Source organism: Palaemon carinicauda, chromosome 36, assembly GCF_036898095.1.
Source record: "Palaemon carinicauda isolate YSFRI2023 chromosome 36, ASM3689809v2, whole genome shotgun sequence".
Classification (NCBI taxonomy): Eukaryota; Metazoa; Arthropoda; class Malacostraca; order Decapoda; family Palaemonidae; genus Palaemon; species Palaemon carinicauda.
The window spans coordinates 29,963,350-29,979,546 of NC_090760.1; the positions used below are offsets into that span (position 1 = coordinate 29,963,350).

The following is a 16,197-nucleotide window of genomic DNA, read 5'->3' on the forward strand; positions in this document are numbered from 1 at the left end:
CTCAAAGTTAATTGTTAATGCACAGAACTTAATGATAACCTTATTATGACAATCATTCTAAATCTCTCATAAAAGTAGGGTATGGATAGTTATGTCCATTTTTATCCTTTACTAGAGGAAAACTGCAAATTTTGACAATAAAGGTACACTGGACCCGAAGGCAAAAAAATAAACAAAATTGTAGCCTCTGAATGGCGAAAGTGAGAATTCCTGTAGATTTTCTTCCTCTCCAGATCTATAAGGCTGCTTTCTATCTTCGTCTTCTGTGACTGCCTCTGATGTCTGCCCTCTCTTTCTTGTAGTTCTTGGAGCTTATAACTGCATCTCAGAAGACAGACAATCTCCTGCCCTCCTTGAAGCTTCCTTTTACACCATGGCTGGATGGTCTGAATTTCAGAGCTAGGTGACTTTTGGTGGGTAGGTATCTGTCCGAGACAAATGTAGTTGGCTAACTCCGGATTCCCTCCAAAGGGGGCAGGATTTCCAAAAGCCCGGACAAGGCCTCTTCGCCTCTTAACTACATGTCCCACCTACAACGAGCCAAAAACTTACCAGTAATGCAAATTGTTGGCACACACAATATTTGTCTTTCTCTTATTCATTTTTTCTCAACTATCATTTCTGCAAAATAACATCATCTTCATGTCTTATATATTTCATATTAATATTGTTCATTGTTTCCAATAGTAAAAGTTAACTTATTTTCCTTATTTCCATTTATTGCCATTCTACACAGTACAGTATTCGCCATGTTCTTACGTGCGCAGTTTCTATTTCCAAGCTCGTGTAATACCCAAAACTGGAATGATCCGGTTCATGCAAGGTGGATTGAGAGATGAATGAACAAACCTTGTCTACTGAACTAAATTTATTTCTCTCTCTCTCTCTCTCTCTCTCTCTCTCTCTCTCTCTCTCTCTCTCTCTCTCTCTCTCTCTCTCTCTCAGATATGTATCTTTTTTTATCAGTTTTTTGCTTATCGTTTAAATTTAATATATATATACCTTATAAATTGCACTATATATATAATACTTCTTGTGTCAAAGGATGCAAATGGATATTTTCATTATATTTCTGTATAACATAAAATCCATTATTACTGTCAAGTAGTTTTATATCTTTCGACAGCTATTTATCGTGGAATTGTTACGGAATAACATAGTCACTTCAATAAATATATGAAGTTTTTTTACACAAGTGCTTTACCCTACCTTATAATTATATATTATAGAATACCTCTTGTGTCAAAGGATAGGAATTTATATTTTCATTATATTTCTGTACAATGTAAAGTTCATTATTATTGATGAGTAGTTTGATATCTTTTGATGGCTATTCGACGTGGAATTATTACGGAATAACAGTCACTTCAATGAATGTAAAGTTTTTTTTTTAAATATTTAACTTAGCCGGTGAATATATAATAGCTGCTGCTCAGCGGCTCGACAGAAAACACACACAAAAACTCGCGAGCGATCGCTATGAAGGTTGCGGGTGTGCCCACCAGCGCCAACTATCGGCCAGATACCACACATGCATGTAAACAAGCCTTCAATTCTTCTCTGTCGACCTTGACGACAAGACGTATCAATACTCGCTGTATAACCTGGAGTTTTCTCAACATATTTGGTGAAGTACTTCATTTTGGTTTGAGCTTTCGCAATGCAGGTGTTTTTCCTCAACTTAAACTCTTGAACTCTTTATTGGACAGATTTAATTGTTGATGACTTGGATTGTTTTTTTTTTACTTTCTTTGACTAATTCAAAATGGCTGACGCTTCACAAGCCCCTAGATTTCGTAAGTGTAATGCTAGGGAATGTAATAGGCGTCTTCCAAAGGCCTCTCTCGACCCACATACTGTGTGTTCTAATTGTCGGGGGTAAAACCTGTCAATTAGGAGATCGGTGTGAGGAATGCGTGGGCCTTTCGGAATTCGATTGGCTCGAATATGACAAGTATTCTCGTAAGCTAGAGAGAGATAGGGTAAGGAGGAGTTCCTCTAGGTCAGTAGATTTTTCCTCTCCACATGCCCCTGATCCTAATCCTTCCCCTGTAGTGGTTGTGCCTAACCCCCCTTCTGGCACTCAGGAACCATCAATGCAAGACATGTTACGTGCCATTCATGCCTTGGGTGAAAGAGTTGAAGCGTTAGCAACTGATCGTAATCAACTCATGGCTGACGTTAAAGAGCTTAAGTGTCAGAGTGCCACAGCGGAAAATAGTGGGAAAGTGATTAGTGCGCAAAGTGTTGTGAACAGTGTTGCGACCGAGGGTTCGTCTGTTCGTGCCTGTCGTTCACCTAGTCCGAGACCTCTTGCAAGCTCCCAAGCCCAGGGGAGAAGTAATGTCGTACGACTTATGGGTTCGAGAGGCCTTGATCAGCGAACAGACGTTCCCTCTATGGTATCAGGCGTGTCTCACCAAGATCGCCCCTACCATAAGACGAGAGAGCCCATTTTCTCGTCATCCGAAGGCTTTTCGCATAAGAAACCGTGGAGCAAGGTTTCTAGGCCCCTTAAGCGAAAGTCGGTCCCTTCAGGACAGGTCCAGCGTCCTGGCTGTAGTCATTGGGACAGTTCTGACCCGTTGCAGTCATCGGATGACTGCTCGCCACCTAAGCAACAACGTTACACAGGCTCAGAGAGTCTTGGTGTAGGCAAGGTTGTGCCGTCTCAGACGTTAACCCCGTCGTTTACCGCACCCATTCCCGTTGATCCTAAATGGGTTATACTGCAATACATGCAGACTAAGCTCGCCTCCCTTATGGAAGACTATTCTGCCGATAAGGTTCACGTTGATCCTCGCCGTTTATCTCATCGAGATCCTGGCCTTCAGCCGCCCAAACGAGCCTTTGCTCGTCCTGTTGACGTTGGCGTAGCTAAGTCACGTCAGTCACGCTATGTAGAGCCTCACTCGATGCGGTCACGTGTTGACTTTCAGCCGCATTTGGGCGTTCGGCCACTTCCTAATGCTCCTGTTGACGTTCAGGACGGTCGCCAACCAGCGGAGTTGACTTGTTTTGACGCTGAGCGTCAACCACCGCAGTCTAGAGTTGTTTTGACTGCTCAGTCTAGGCAGTCAAAACAGTCTCGAGTTGACGTCGAGCGTCCTCCCGCTCCTGTTGTTGTTGACAGTTCACAGGCTGTTAAGCAGTTACATGACGTTGCGTCCTGGACTGCTACTAATGCACCAGTGCGTGTGGACTCTGCGTGTCAAGCATTGCCAACCCCTTTGCTTGTTACTCAGCAGTTGTCAGATGAAGATCCTTCAGATGAGGACGTTGCTGACCCTCATCATGATGATCATCCTTCGGATGTAGACGAACCTAGAACAGTTCCTCCATCAATGGACTTTAACAAAGTCATGTTAATTTTTAAGGAGCTTTTTCCCGATCACTTCGTCGCTGTTGCTCCTCGTTCGCCACCGTCTGAGTTTGCTCTAGGCTTACCTGCTAACATGCCAGCCTTTACAAAGCTTGTGCTCTCTCGCTCTTCCAAGAGAGCTTTACGACTTTTAGGCGACTGGTTGGAAACCAAGAGGAGTTTGGGGAAGACGGCCTTTGCCTTCCCTCCGTCGAAACTCTCGTCTAGATCGAGCGTCTGGTATGCCACGGGAGAAGTTCTCGGCTTGGGAGTCCCTGCCTCTGCCCAGGGTGACTTCTCAAGCCTCGTAGACTCTCCCCGCCGCCTAGCCATGAGACGCTCGAAGATTAGTTGGTCCTCCTCGGACCTTGACCATCTGCTGAAAGGCATATACAGAGCCTTTGAAGTTTTCAACTTCCTTGGCTGGTCTTTGGGAGCCTTAAGTAGGAAAATCTCATCGGCTGATAGAGATGTCTCCTTACTGATTATGTCCTGTATGGATAAAGCCATCCGCGATGGTTCCAATGAGCTCTCCTCCTCTTTTACGTCGGGAGTCTTAAAGAAGCGAGAGTCCCTTTGCTCTTTTCTTTCAGCAGGAGTTACTCCCTGTCAGAGATCTGAACTGCTCTTTGCTCCCTTATCAAAGTTTTTGTTCCCGCAACAATTGGTTAAGGACATAGCTTCTTCACTCGTGCAGAAGGACACCCATGACTTGGTGGCGTCCTCTGCTCGCAAAGGGACTCCTTCTACATCCTTTTCTGCTAGACCTAGGATCGACACTCCGGCGTCCAGATTTATTCCGCCCTTTCGTGGCAGAGCTCCCAGCAGGGGAAGTACTCGTGCCGAGGGAAAGAGAGGAAAGAAGAGAGGAGCCAAGTCCTCACGTGGCAGAGTCTGACTGCCCACAGCCTCAGACAGCAGTAGGAGCCAGATTGAAGAACTTCTGGCAGGCCTGGGAGAAGAGGGGCGCAGACCAACAATCTGTGCGGTTGCTCAGAGAGGGGTACAAAATTCCATTTGTACGCAAACCTCCTCTAGCGACTTCCCCCATCGACCTCTCTCCCAGGTACCGAGAGGAGTCAAAGAGACAAGCCCTAAACCTAGAAGTGTCTCTATTGCTAGAGAAGGGAGCGGTGGTGAAAGTCTCGGACCTTCAATCACCGGGGTTTTACAACCGTCTCTTCCTAGTACCGAAGAAGACAGGAGGTTGGAGACCGGTGCTAGACGTCAGTGCACTCAACGTCTTTGTTACGAAGACAAAGTTCACCATGGAGACCACGAAATCAGTCTTAGCAGCGGTCAGAAAGGGAGACTGGATGGTCTCTCTCGACCTAAGAGACGCGTACTTCCACATCCCCATACACCCAGATTCCCAACCGTTTCTGAGGTTTGTTTTCAACAATGTGGTATACCAGTTTCGGGCCCTGTGCTTTGGCCTAAGTCCTGCTCCTCTCGTGTTTACGAGGCTTATTAGGAATGTAGCAAAATTCCTCCATTTATCGGGAATCCGAGCCTCCCTGTACTTGGACGACTGGCTTCTCAGAGCCTCGTCCAGTCATCGCTGTCTGCAGGATCTTCATTGGACATTGGATCTGACCAAGGAATTGGGACTTTTGGTCAACCTAGAAAAGTCCCAGCTGATTCCATCCCAAACTATACTGTATTTAGGGATGGAGATTCGCAGTCCAGTTTTTCGGGCTTTTCCGTCTGCCACCCGAATAGAGCAAGCCCTGCTCAAAGTCCAACTGATGTTGAAGAGAGAACGGTGCTCAGTCAGGAATTGGATGAGTCTAGTAGGAACTCTATCATCCCTGGAGCAGTTTGTCTCGCTAGGAAGGCTACACCTTCGACCTCTCCAGTTCCATCTAGCCTTTCACTGGAAAAAGGACAAGACATTAGAGACGGTCTCAATCCCGGTCTCCGAACCAGTAAAGGCATGCCTGAATTGGTGGAACGACAATATCAGTCTGAGAGAGGGACTTTCCCTAGCAGTTCAGAACCCAAACCACGTACTATTCTCAGACGCGTCGGATTTGGGTTGGGGTGCGACCCTGGACGGTCGGGAATGCTCAGGTCTGTGGACCTCAAGTCAGAGGAGCATGCACATCAACGGCAAGGAGCTTTTGGCAGTCCACCTGGCCTTGATGAAATTCGAGAGTCTCCTTCGAAACAAAGTGGTAGAGATCAACTCCGACAATACCACAGCCTTGGCATACATTTCCAAGCAAGGAGGCACCCACTCCCTCACGCTGTACGAGATCGCAAGGGACCTGCTCATTTGGTCAAGAGATCGAGGCATCTCCCTGTTAACGAGGTTTATCCAGGGCGACTTGAACGTCTTAGCAGACTGCCTCAGTCGGAGGGGTCAGGTAATTCCTACGGAATGGACCCTCCACAAGGACGTGTGCAAGAGTCTTTGGGCGACTTGGGGTCAACCCACCATAGACCTCTTTGCAACCTCGATGACCAAGAGACTTCCAATCTATTGCTCTCCAGTCCCAGACCCAGCAGCAATACACATAGACGCATTTCTTCTAGATTGGTCTCATCTGGACCTATATGCATTCCCACCATTCAAGATTGTCAACAAGGTACTGCAGAAGTTCGCCTCTCACGAAGGGACAAGGTTGACATTGGTTGCTCCCCTCTGGCCCGCGAGAGAATGGTTCACCGAGGTACTTCGATGGCTGGTAGACTTTCCAAGGAGTCTTCCTCTAAGGGTAGATCTGTTACGTCAGCCCCACGTAAAGAATGTACACCAAAGCCTCCCCGCTCTTCGTCTGACTGCCTTCAGACTATCGAAAGACTCTCTAGAGCTCGAGGCTTTTCGAAGGAGGCAGCCAGTGCGATTGCAAGAGCGAGGAGAGCTTCTACCATTAGAGTATACCAGTCGAAGTGGGAAGTCTTTCGAGACTGGTGCAAGTCAGCATCTGTGTCCTCGTCCAGTACCTCTGTAGCCCAAATCGCTGATTTTCTCTTACATCTGAGAAAGGTTCGCTCCCTTTCAGCTACCACGATCAAGGGCTACAGGAGCATGTTGGCTTCGGTCTTTCGGCATAGAGGCTTAGATCTTTCCAACAATAAAGATCTACAAGATCTCCTTAAGTCTTTTGAAACCTCTAAGGAACGTCGTTTGGCAACTCCTGGATGGAACTTAGACGTGGTCCTAAGGTTCCTCATGTCAGACAGGTTTGAGCCATTACATTCAGCCTCCCTGAAGGATCTCACTCTCAAGACACTTTTCCTAGTGTGCTTGGCCTCGGCTAAAAGAGTCAGTGAACTTCATGCCTTCAGTAAGAACATCGGCTTTTCTACAGAAAAAGCCACTTGTTCTCTTCAACTTGGTTTCCTGGCCAAAAATGAACTGCCTTCTCGTCCTTGGCCTAAATCTTTTGATATTCCTTGCTTATCAGAGATCGTAGGCAACGAACTGGAAAGAGTGTTATGTCCTGTTAGAGCTCTTAAGTTCTATTTAGCTCGTACTAAGTCATTACGAGGTAAATCTGAGGCGTTATGGTGCTCAGTTAAGAAACCATCATTGCCTATGTCAAAGAATGCTTTGTCATATTTTATCAGATTTTTAATACGAGAAGCTCATTCCCACTTGAATGAGAAAGACCGATGTTTGCTTAAGGTTAAGACGCACGAAGTTAGAGCTATAGCAACCTCCGTGGCCTTCAAGCAAAATAGATCTCTGCAAAGTATCATGGATGCGACTTTTTGGAGAAGCAAGTCAGTGTTCGCGTCATTTTACTTAAAAGATGTCCAGACTCTTTACGAGGACTGCTACACACTGGGTCCATTCGTTGCAGCGAGTGCAGTAGTGGGTGAGGGTTCTACCACTACACTTCCCTAATTCCAATATCCTTTTTTAATCTGTCTCTTGAAATGTTTTTTTAATATTGTTTTTTTTGGGTTGTACGGAAGGCTAAGAAGCCTTTCGCATCCTGGTTGATTTGGCGGGTGGTCAAAGTCATTTCTTGAGAGCGCCCAGATTAGGGGTTTGATGAGGTCCTGTTGGTATGGGTTGCAACCCTTCATACTTCAGCTCCTGGGAGTCCTTCATCAGAGTAATCGTCTAAGTCAACTTCCTTACCAGGTACCTATATATTTGGGTTTTGTTATATTGATAACTGTCAAAAACTCTAAGCATATACGCTGTAAACTTAATTAACTCTGGTCTCTACCCACCGCCTTGGGTGTGAATCAGCTATTATATATTCACCGGCTAAGTTAAATATTTAAAAATGATATTTTAATTATAAAATAAATTTTTGAATATACTTAGGCTACCCGGTGAATATATAAATTAAAGGCCCTCCCTTCCTCCCCAATAGAGACGCAGCGGGACGAGAAGAATTGAAGGCTTGTTTACATGCATGTGTGGTATCTGGCCGATAGTTGGCGCTGGTGGGCACACCCGCAACCTTCATAGCGATCGCTCGCGAGTTTTTGTGTGTGTTTTCTGTCGAGCCGCTGAGCAGCAGCTATTATATATTCACCGGGTAAGTATATTCAAAAATTTATTTTATAATTAAAATATCATTTTTACATAAAATTACAGAGCTTTATCATTATTTAGAGATAATTACATTAAGCAAATTCCTCAAAAAATATTGTATAATCACTTCACAATAAATGGAAAAACATTTGGTTTTTTTGAGTGAAATACAATGGAGAACAAAGCTAACTTGAAAAATTTATTCTGTAATCAGCAGTAAAACAAATAAACATGGATGTATAGCTTAGTATAGAATAAAAGAGCAAGTGTATCCGATGGTAGCAAATCTCTTTTGTTGCTTGAGTAGCCGATCCTTGGCCTCCTAGTGAACGGGTTAAGGCTTTTTCCTTCTCGCTATGGCCTCCGCTATGAGAGCCAACGAAGGACATGGCCTCTTCTATGACAGCCCAGCCAAGGGAAGGGAGAGCAGGTAACACTCGACTTCGTCCCTAGTTCATTGCCAATACTTAGAATTCAGGAGTGGACCCTAGCTTTGAGCCTTTCCGAATAGTGAGTCTCCTTCATGTAGCCAGTGACCCCCCCTTTCAACGATTACTGTGTCGTTCACGAACTTAGAGGCGCAATCTCATATGAACAACTGGAGCTTGCTCACGCATCAGGCACCCGCTTAAAAGCTTGGGCAGGGTTAAGAGGAGAATACGTAAAACGTAATCTCAGCAGGGATTCACCAGGTCATAGTCTTAGCCTTGTACCCTGACTCTCCTCATCACAAATGTAGACCCAGAGCTCTACTTTAAGGGTATAAGCACACCCCTAACATTCAAATGAAGCTTTTCTGTGGCACAGGTCCTCTCACACTCGCATGAGCTCAGAATCGTACTCCAGGTCAAGTTCCCTGCCAGTAAAGACCTCAGGGGTTTGTATGCATCGTCAGAACACCTTCACAGCTACCTGCAAGTCATAATCGACAGGAACCTTGATATCTATCCATATGTCCTGTGGTGGCAGCACAACAAGTGGTGTAAGCTACCTTAGCTCCCTCACAGGACAAGTAGCAGTCGGTTGAGGGCAGACGTTACCCAGTGTTAGTGTTGGATGAATCGACAGAATGACTGGCTTCTTTCTATCTTCTTCATCCCCTCTCGTTAGGTATGACATTGGGTGACTGAAATTTGGCCTACCTCCGTCTGCAAGTAATACTTATTTCCCTTGTGTAGCCTGAAATATATTACATATATGTTACTTCCCCGTCCTCCTTGCGAGGGGGAGCGGGCAATGCCCAGGTTGAGAGGAAGTGCTCTCACTCCAATATTCTTACCTGGGCAAGTGAAAGTTGCTGGTTTCCACTCATTCACCATGATTGCCCAGGCTGTCAGCTCTCTAGCTTATCAGACCGAGAGCTCGCGAGGTGTCAAAAGTACTCCTCTCACACTCGCATGAGCTCAGAGTCGTACTCCAGGTCAAGTTCCCTGTCAGTAAAGAGCTCAGGGATTTGTATGTTGTGTCGGAACAAATGACAAATTTGTAATTAGTTTCGTATCTTTCCCAACTATACAAAACTTGACCTCTTTACACATATAGTACTTGACCTGCCATCACCTATTCACCCAGAAAATCCTGCTTGCAATAAAAAAGTGACTGGATACACAGGGTAAGTGTGTGAGCAGGTGGTTTGTGTACTCCCCCAACTAGCAGCGGGTTGTTATACCTCTTGTAAAAGTTTGCCTAGTTTTCCAGTAAGCCGGATCCATACATCCTAGTAAAGAGTTTAAGGTTTGTATAGTTAAGAAAAATACAAATTACTTAAAAATTAGTTATATTTATTGGAAGATTTTCCAATGTACAGTATTTTCTTCTCTACAGAAAGCTGTGGGATACAAGTTTCTTACAGTAATGGAAGGATGAGGGAGGAGCATCATTGACTGACAAATAAGAATGAATGACTAGCTGTTATATAAGCTTTGCCTACTTGGAAATATTTATATAAAATTTAAAGTTTTATTTACTCTATTTCCTTGCCACTTTTGAGACAAAAATTGAAGGTTATTGTTTATTATGAGTTTGATTTAATTTACAAAGACCCATTTATATTGATAGAAAACTTTATCTACAGTGCTACATGCAGTAGGCTAACTATATTGCTGGATGCCGAGGCCAACATTTTTCGACTGGCAAACAAAATAACATAAATAAGCTCATGAAACAGGACTTATTCTCTTGTTAAGATGTATAATGGTATGCTGTTTATCTTGTTTTATTATACAGTATTTTATATTTACTACGATTCAGCAATATAAAATGTAATAGTTCAATGGGTTTCTTTCAACAGCGAGGTGTTTATGATGTCAAGCATTTTCTACTCTACTATTACTATGGAGGGATGATATACACTGCCAACAAAAACTATGAAAGAGCTCAGTACTTCTTCCGTGTTTGTATCACAACTCCGGCCTTAGCAGTATCACATATCATGCTGGAAGCTTTCAAAAAATATATCTTGGTGTCCCTTATTTTAGAAGGAAAGGTATGAATGTATGATTTTTTTTTAGCATTAAAGGTTTTCAGTAGAGGAATTTTCATTTGTTGTATGCAGGAGGAATTAACTGCAGCTCACTATTTTGACTTTAGAAATTAAAATTCATGTCATCAATTGTATATTTCATATTTGTAAGATATTTTTTAACCAAGATTGATATATATCTGACTTTTTCTTTTTAATGAACAAATTTAATCAAAATATTTCCTTTCCAAGTTAACTGTATAACTGGGATAATTTAATTCATTTATTTACTTTCTATTCTCAGATTGGAAAGATTCCAAAGTATGCCTCACTAGTGGTTACTCGATTCATAAAACCTCTGAGTCAAATTTACTGGGACTTGGGTACAGCATTCGCTACAAACTGTCCTGATAAAGTGTGTTCTGTTATCAACAAAAATCAAGATACATTTGTTAGGTATGATGGTATTTTTTATTTGTTTACTTGCTTGTTTGTTTTCCTGGACATTAATGTAAAGTAGTGTATTAAAACTTTTAAAAAGTTGAAGATTTGGTTTAAGTTTGTATTTTAGATAGTGTGAAAGCCATTTTATATTTTGTTGTGTGGAATTGGATAATAATAGGAAATATATTTGTTTTATGTTCTGTTTTTACTTGAAAGGCATGATTTAATCTGGTTATTATTGTGCTAATTTTCCCTTTTTTTTCCATTTCCCCTAGAGATCAAAATATGGGCCTTGTGAAACAGTGTCTGAATGCTCTGTATAAGAAGAATATCCAGAGGTTAACCAAAACTTTCCTTACACTTTCTCTTGCTGATGTGGCTAACCGCGTACAGCTCTCCACCCCACAAGAGGCACAAAAGTACATTTTGAATATGGTAAGCCCTCATTGCTTTTTTATTACATCATATTTAGTCTGTGTTGTAAGAATTACTTGTTTCTTCAATTATCATATCTTCTATGATGATAATTCAAAGGAGAAAAGATGATGTTTGCTTTCAGTGAAAATTACAATATTTTTTCTCCCAGGACCCTCCTTTGCTGGATGAGAAATTCCATAAATCAATAAGCAACCTTTTATAAACTACAGATCTTAGAAAACTTTCATGCCTGTATATGAATTTACTCTGTATATGCAAAGTTTGCTGTAAGTAAATTGTTTTAATAATAATTCATTACAATACAATAGTGAAGAGCTCTTTTAAAACTGCGAGGTGGCAACTGTGCATAACCACTTTACTCTCACAGCTGTGAGCTACGTCACTTTTTTCTTTGGCTTGTAGAGAGTGGACGTCTCCTCTCCTCCAAAGGCTGTCATTGGTCTTTTTAATTTTTCCTTTCTCTTTACAGGTGTGCTTGTTCTTCTATTCTCATGTGGACATGTCCTGGCTGCCAGGGTGCCTCGCGCAGTACCTACATGTCTTTAGTGGATGCCGACCCGCACCGTGTCCATCTTGTAGAGGGCCTTGCTGCGAGCAGGGTTTGCCCTGTAAAGAGTGTAGGGAGTGCCCTGCCTCCCAATGGGAGAAGTTTGGATGAGGCAGGAAGAAGAAGGTGAATTATGATCTTTCTCCCTCGGGCGAAAAAAACACCTTCTTGCACCCCCAAACCTTTTTGTAAAGTTCCTTGCTTGCTTTCCTCCGGGGGACAATTGAGCAGGAGTGCAGACAGGATAACTTCTTGGCATCATCAGGGTACTAGGGGTGTAGCTGCTTCCTCTGGAGGAGCAACTCCACTTCCAGCCGCTGGGAGCCTTTCTCTTTTGCAGACGTGTTGGAGGTGTGGCCGTCTTTAGGGGTTTCTGCACCCCTACGAAGGAAGCGCTACTTCAACTCCTTCAGCGTGGTGCCAGGAAGGACCGTGCTCCAGAGCCCTCAACATCCTGCGATTTTGGGGTCTGCGAAGTCCACATGTCACCCTCTCATGAACCTTCCACGCATGGACGAGGCGATAGCTCGCGTTCGCCCCTCCAATGGCATCCTGCTGATGATGGTCCTGATTGCCATCCTGGGACATCGTCGTCTCTTAACCTTCAGCCTTATATTTCTCTCCACAGGAATACTTCGGCTGGAGGAGATGATCTTCATGACACCAGCGCTCCATCTACCAGGGCTGCATGAGGACATCTCCACCTCCTCGTCCTTCGGGACACTCGTCTTCTGATTGTCGTTTGCGACGATGTGAAGATCATCGTAGAGATCGTAGGTCATCGCAATCTCAACGCTCTTCCTCCAGAAGGCATTCTTGCTCTAGAGCTTCACGCTCACGAGACCAATGGTCTCAACACTCTACTAGGAGGAGTTCCTCTTCATGAGGAAAAGACTCGCAATGGCGGTCATCATGATCATGAGCAACTCATTCTAGATCCAGGTTTGGACGTTCTCATTTTAGATCGGGTCGATCTAGATCACGAGGATGACACTCACATTAGCGAGGGTGAAGCGCCCGTTCACAAGAGCGACGCTCAAGCTTGCGAGGGAGCCGTTCACAATGCTCGCGCTTGCGGGGCGGCGTTCACGAGGACAACATTCACGACGCTCATGCTTGCGGGGCGCCGTTCACGAGGACAACGTTCACAATCACGAGGTCAACGCTCACGTTCACGAGCTAGACACTCTAGATGTTCACACCGTTCACGATCAAGGGCTTGACGCTGTCGATCACGAACAAAATGTTCACGATTGCGAACCTTGCCTTCACGATCATGATCACGATCTAAATATTCCTTGTCAAGAGGAAGAGGTAAGCGCACGCACAGTCCATCTGCACGTCGCTCTTCAACTCTTCCATTTCCCAAACGAACTCGGACCGAACCTGATCTTGTGATGGAATATCCTGCAAATAAGTGTCCAGCTAAGCTACCCCCAGTGCCCTTTGCTGCCTTGTATGCTTTAGCCAAGCGTTCACCTGCGGGAATCTCTCTTAACGCATTCCTCTGTGACGCACTCGCCAATGCTTCGGGTTGCCCCTACTCAGAGGCCCTCACTGCCTACTATTTCTGGCGTAGGTGGCCCTCTGAAGCAACAGGATTGCTCATATCTTCCATCGTCCAGTATGGCTTCTAGTGCTCGTGTGAAGAGCACTTCTACTTGTGAATCGCGCCCGTTGTCACCCGAGACTCGCAATTTAGTGCATGAACCTTGTGATTTCACTCACAAATCAGTGATTTCCATGCGCGATTCACGAGTGAAGGTATCGGAGTCATAAACAAGTGTGGTCCCAACACCTCCGCCTCTGCCTCTGGCTTCCACAACCTTTAGCGACAGGCCAATGCCCTTCTCTAAAGGGTTTAAGGAGCCTCCTAATAGGTATGCCAATGTACCTATTAGCCTAGACCGTTTTCTTCGCTTGACGAAGGAACATCTGTTGCCACAGAGGCTTTCTCTTATGTCGACTCAGGCTCCTTCTATGGTTCTTCCTCCTCCTGGATTCTCTAGGGAAACGCAGGACTACTTGAAGGGTTCTGAGCTCCCTTCATGGGTTAGTGCTTTTCTAACTACCCTGCAGAAGTCCTTGGGTGTTGTGCCTCCACAGCCACAGCCCCTGACTGTTCCAGTCAGGGCTACTCCTTAGATTCCCTTTTGAGTCCGATTCGAGTTCGTCGCGTAAGAGTTCTAATCCTAGAAGACCGTTGTTAGACAAAGGACGATGATCTTCCCCATCTTGATCTAGTATCAAGATGCCTTCAGCCACTGATCCTTCACTTGAGAACCTTCCCTTTACTCCAGTGATGGTGAGAGAGATCTTGACGAAGCGACAGAAGAGGAGGATGAGAGGCGTAACTTCACCGCACGCCAATCTCATTCACCCTAGGTCAAGCAGGGACATCGGCTCGCCAAGGAAGATTATTTTTCACCCCCTCAACCTTCAAGAATGAGATGGTGCCTTCGGACCAGTGTCCGATTTTCTTACCTCCAGCAAAGGAAGAGCCTTCGGTTCCTTTAGTATAAGCTTTGGCAACTGGTGTCCCCAAACCCTCACAAGTGCCTCCTTCCAACATCTTGGAGGAACGCTTCCCTGCGTGAAGGGAATCTAAGGACACCAAGACCAAACCTAAGAATGCCAAGGCAAGGGAAGCCCGTTTGGCAGAGGCAGACAGGAGGTCCCCTGTGACAGGTCCCTCAAGCAACCAAGTTGATGACCTGATCTACCCCAAGCTTTGGATGTGAGCCTGAAGGTAGAGATCCAATGGATACTAATGATGAATATTTTCCGAGGGCAGCTAGTCTGAACTTCCACTCGTAATAGGAGAGAAGAGAGTCGAAGCACACCTTTCGTCAGGTTCTCTCTTGCATGAAGGCCATCATAGGCTGTCTGCTCCTGGTACCACCACCCAGGAAGGGAAGGAGATGGTTCTCGATGAGATCTTTAGAACCCAAAGGCCTCCTAAGACTAATGCAGCCCTGCCCTGGTCTAAAGACCTGACAGCCGCCAAAAGGAAAGCTTTTGCTCAGATAGCTGGAGCTTCTAGTTTCTTGAGGGCAGGTTTCTCCTCGCAATCGTTACCACCTCCTTTTGTCTTACAAAGGAATTATTATGAGATCAAGAAGGAACCCCATTCCACCATGTCCCTCGACCCTTCGGTGAAGTCTCTGACGAAGGGTCTTCCGACCCAAAACTTCTCCGCTTTGAGAGCCTCCCTCTCGGCAATTGAGCTCCTAAACAGAGAGAGGCGCGAAGTACGCCATGCAGGATGCTTCGGGCTCGACCTAAGGTTGGGCTCCTTTGGCTACATTGTGCACTCTTCACGATCAGAAGAAGTCTACAAGAATGTCCTTGGAATCTTTCCTATTGACAGTTGTCCTAACTCTTGATTTTTTGAACTTGTGGGCGAATGCCATACTCAAGAGGAGAGATATCGCTATAGGGAAATTCCACAAGCAGGTGCCAAAGGTGGAAGTCTCACGCTTGAGGAATTCCACCCTTGAAGGTTCATCTCTTTGCTCCAGAAGAGATTGAGAGGGCTTCTGAAAGTTGGAGGAAATCGTCGAATGATTCTCTCCTCCATAGGGCCATGACATCCAGGCCTTATGGAAGACCATCCCAGTCTTCTCATGGTCAGCAGGCTACCTCCAACCCCTCAACTTCCAGGTCCTCGGGACCTTCTAAGGTGTCGAAGTGTCCCTTTCAGTCCAAAGGTCAGGAAGGGAGCAGATCTGTCAGAGGAAAGAAGTGAGCGGCCGAGGTGGTCACTCCCGCTAGGAACGGCAAATCTCATCACCGACCACCTGTGGGAGGATGCCTGCAGCGCCTCTGGCAGAGGGGGCAGCATCACTGGACAGATCCCTGGGCGATCAAAGTGATCGCCATACGGTATCGCTTCCCGTTCACTCAATCTCTCCTTCCTTTAACTCAGGATCCAGTCCTGTTAAGCTTCTATGAGAAGGGATCTGGAAAGGAGCTGGCCCTCCGGGCTGAAGTCCAGACCATGTTGCAGAAGGCCGCTCTCCAAGAGGTCGTAAACGAGTCTCCAGGCTTTTACAGTTGAATTTTTCTGGAAAAAGGTGACTGGAGGTTGGAGGCTATTCATCAATCTCTCTCCTGTGAACAAGTTTGTTCAACAGACTCCGTTCAGGATGGAGATGGCAGACACAGTCGTCCAGGCTGTTTGACCAAAGGACTTCATTTGCACACTGAATCTTGAGGACGCATATTTCCAGATCCCAATCCATTTGTCTTTCAGGAAGTATCTCAGATACATAGACGAATACAGAATATACCAGTTCAAGGTTCTCTGCTTCGGTCTCGCGCCAGCACCTCGTATCTTTACCAAGGTGTTCGCCTCAGTGTCATCTTGGGTTCACAAGAATAGCATTCGTCTCCTCAAATATCTCAATGACTGGCTGGTTTTGGCAAACTCGGAGACAACTCTT

At 45.2% G+C, this 16,197-nt stretch overlaps 1 protein-coding gene across 1 annotated transcript in view; it reads left to right on the top strand.

Annotated features, from left to right (window-relative positions):
• Window positions 1-16,197, top strand: part of CSN3 (COP9 signalosome subunit 3) — a 191,482-nt gene that overhangs the window by 115,886 nt on the left and 59,399 nt on the right. Inside the window, exons 4-6 of the mRNA XM_068360049.1 lie at window positions 10,153-10,347; window positions 10,628-10,779; window positions 11,043-11,202. Of these exons, the coding sequence (XP_068216150.1) occupies window positions 10,153-10,347; window positions 10,628-10,779; window positions 11,043-11,202 (507 nt within the window). The remainder of the gene's footprint in view (window positions 1-10,152; window positions 10,348-10,627; window positions 10,780-11,042; window positions 11,203-16,197) is intronic.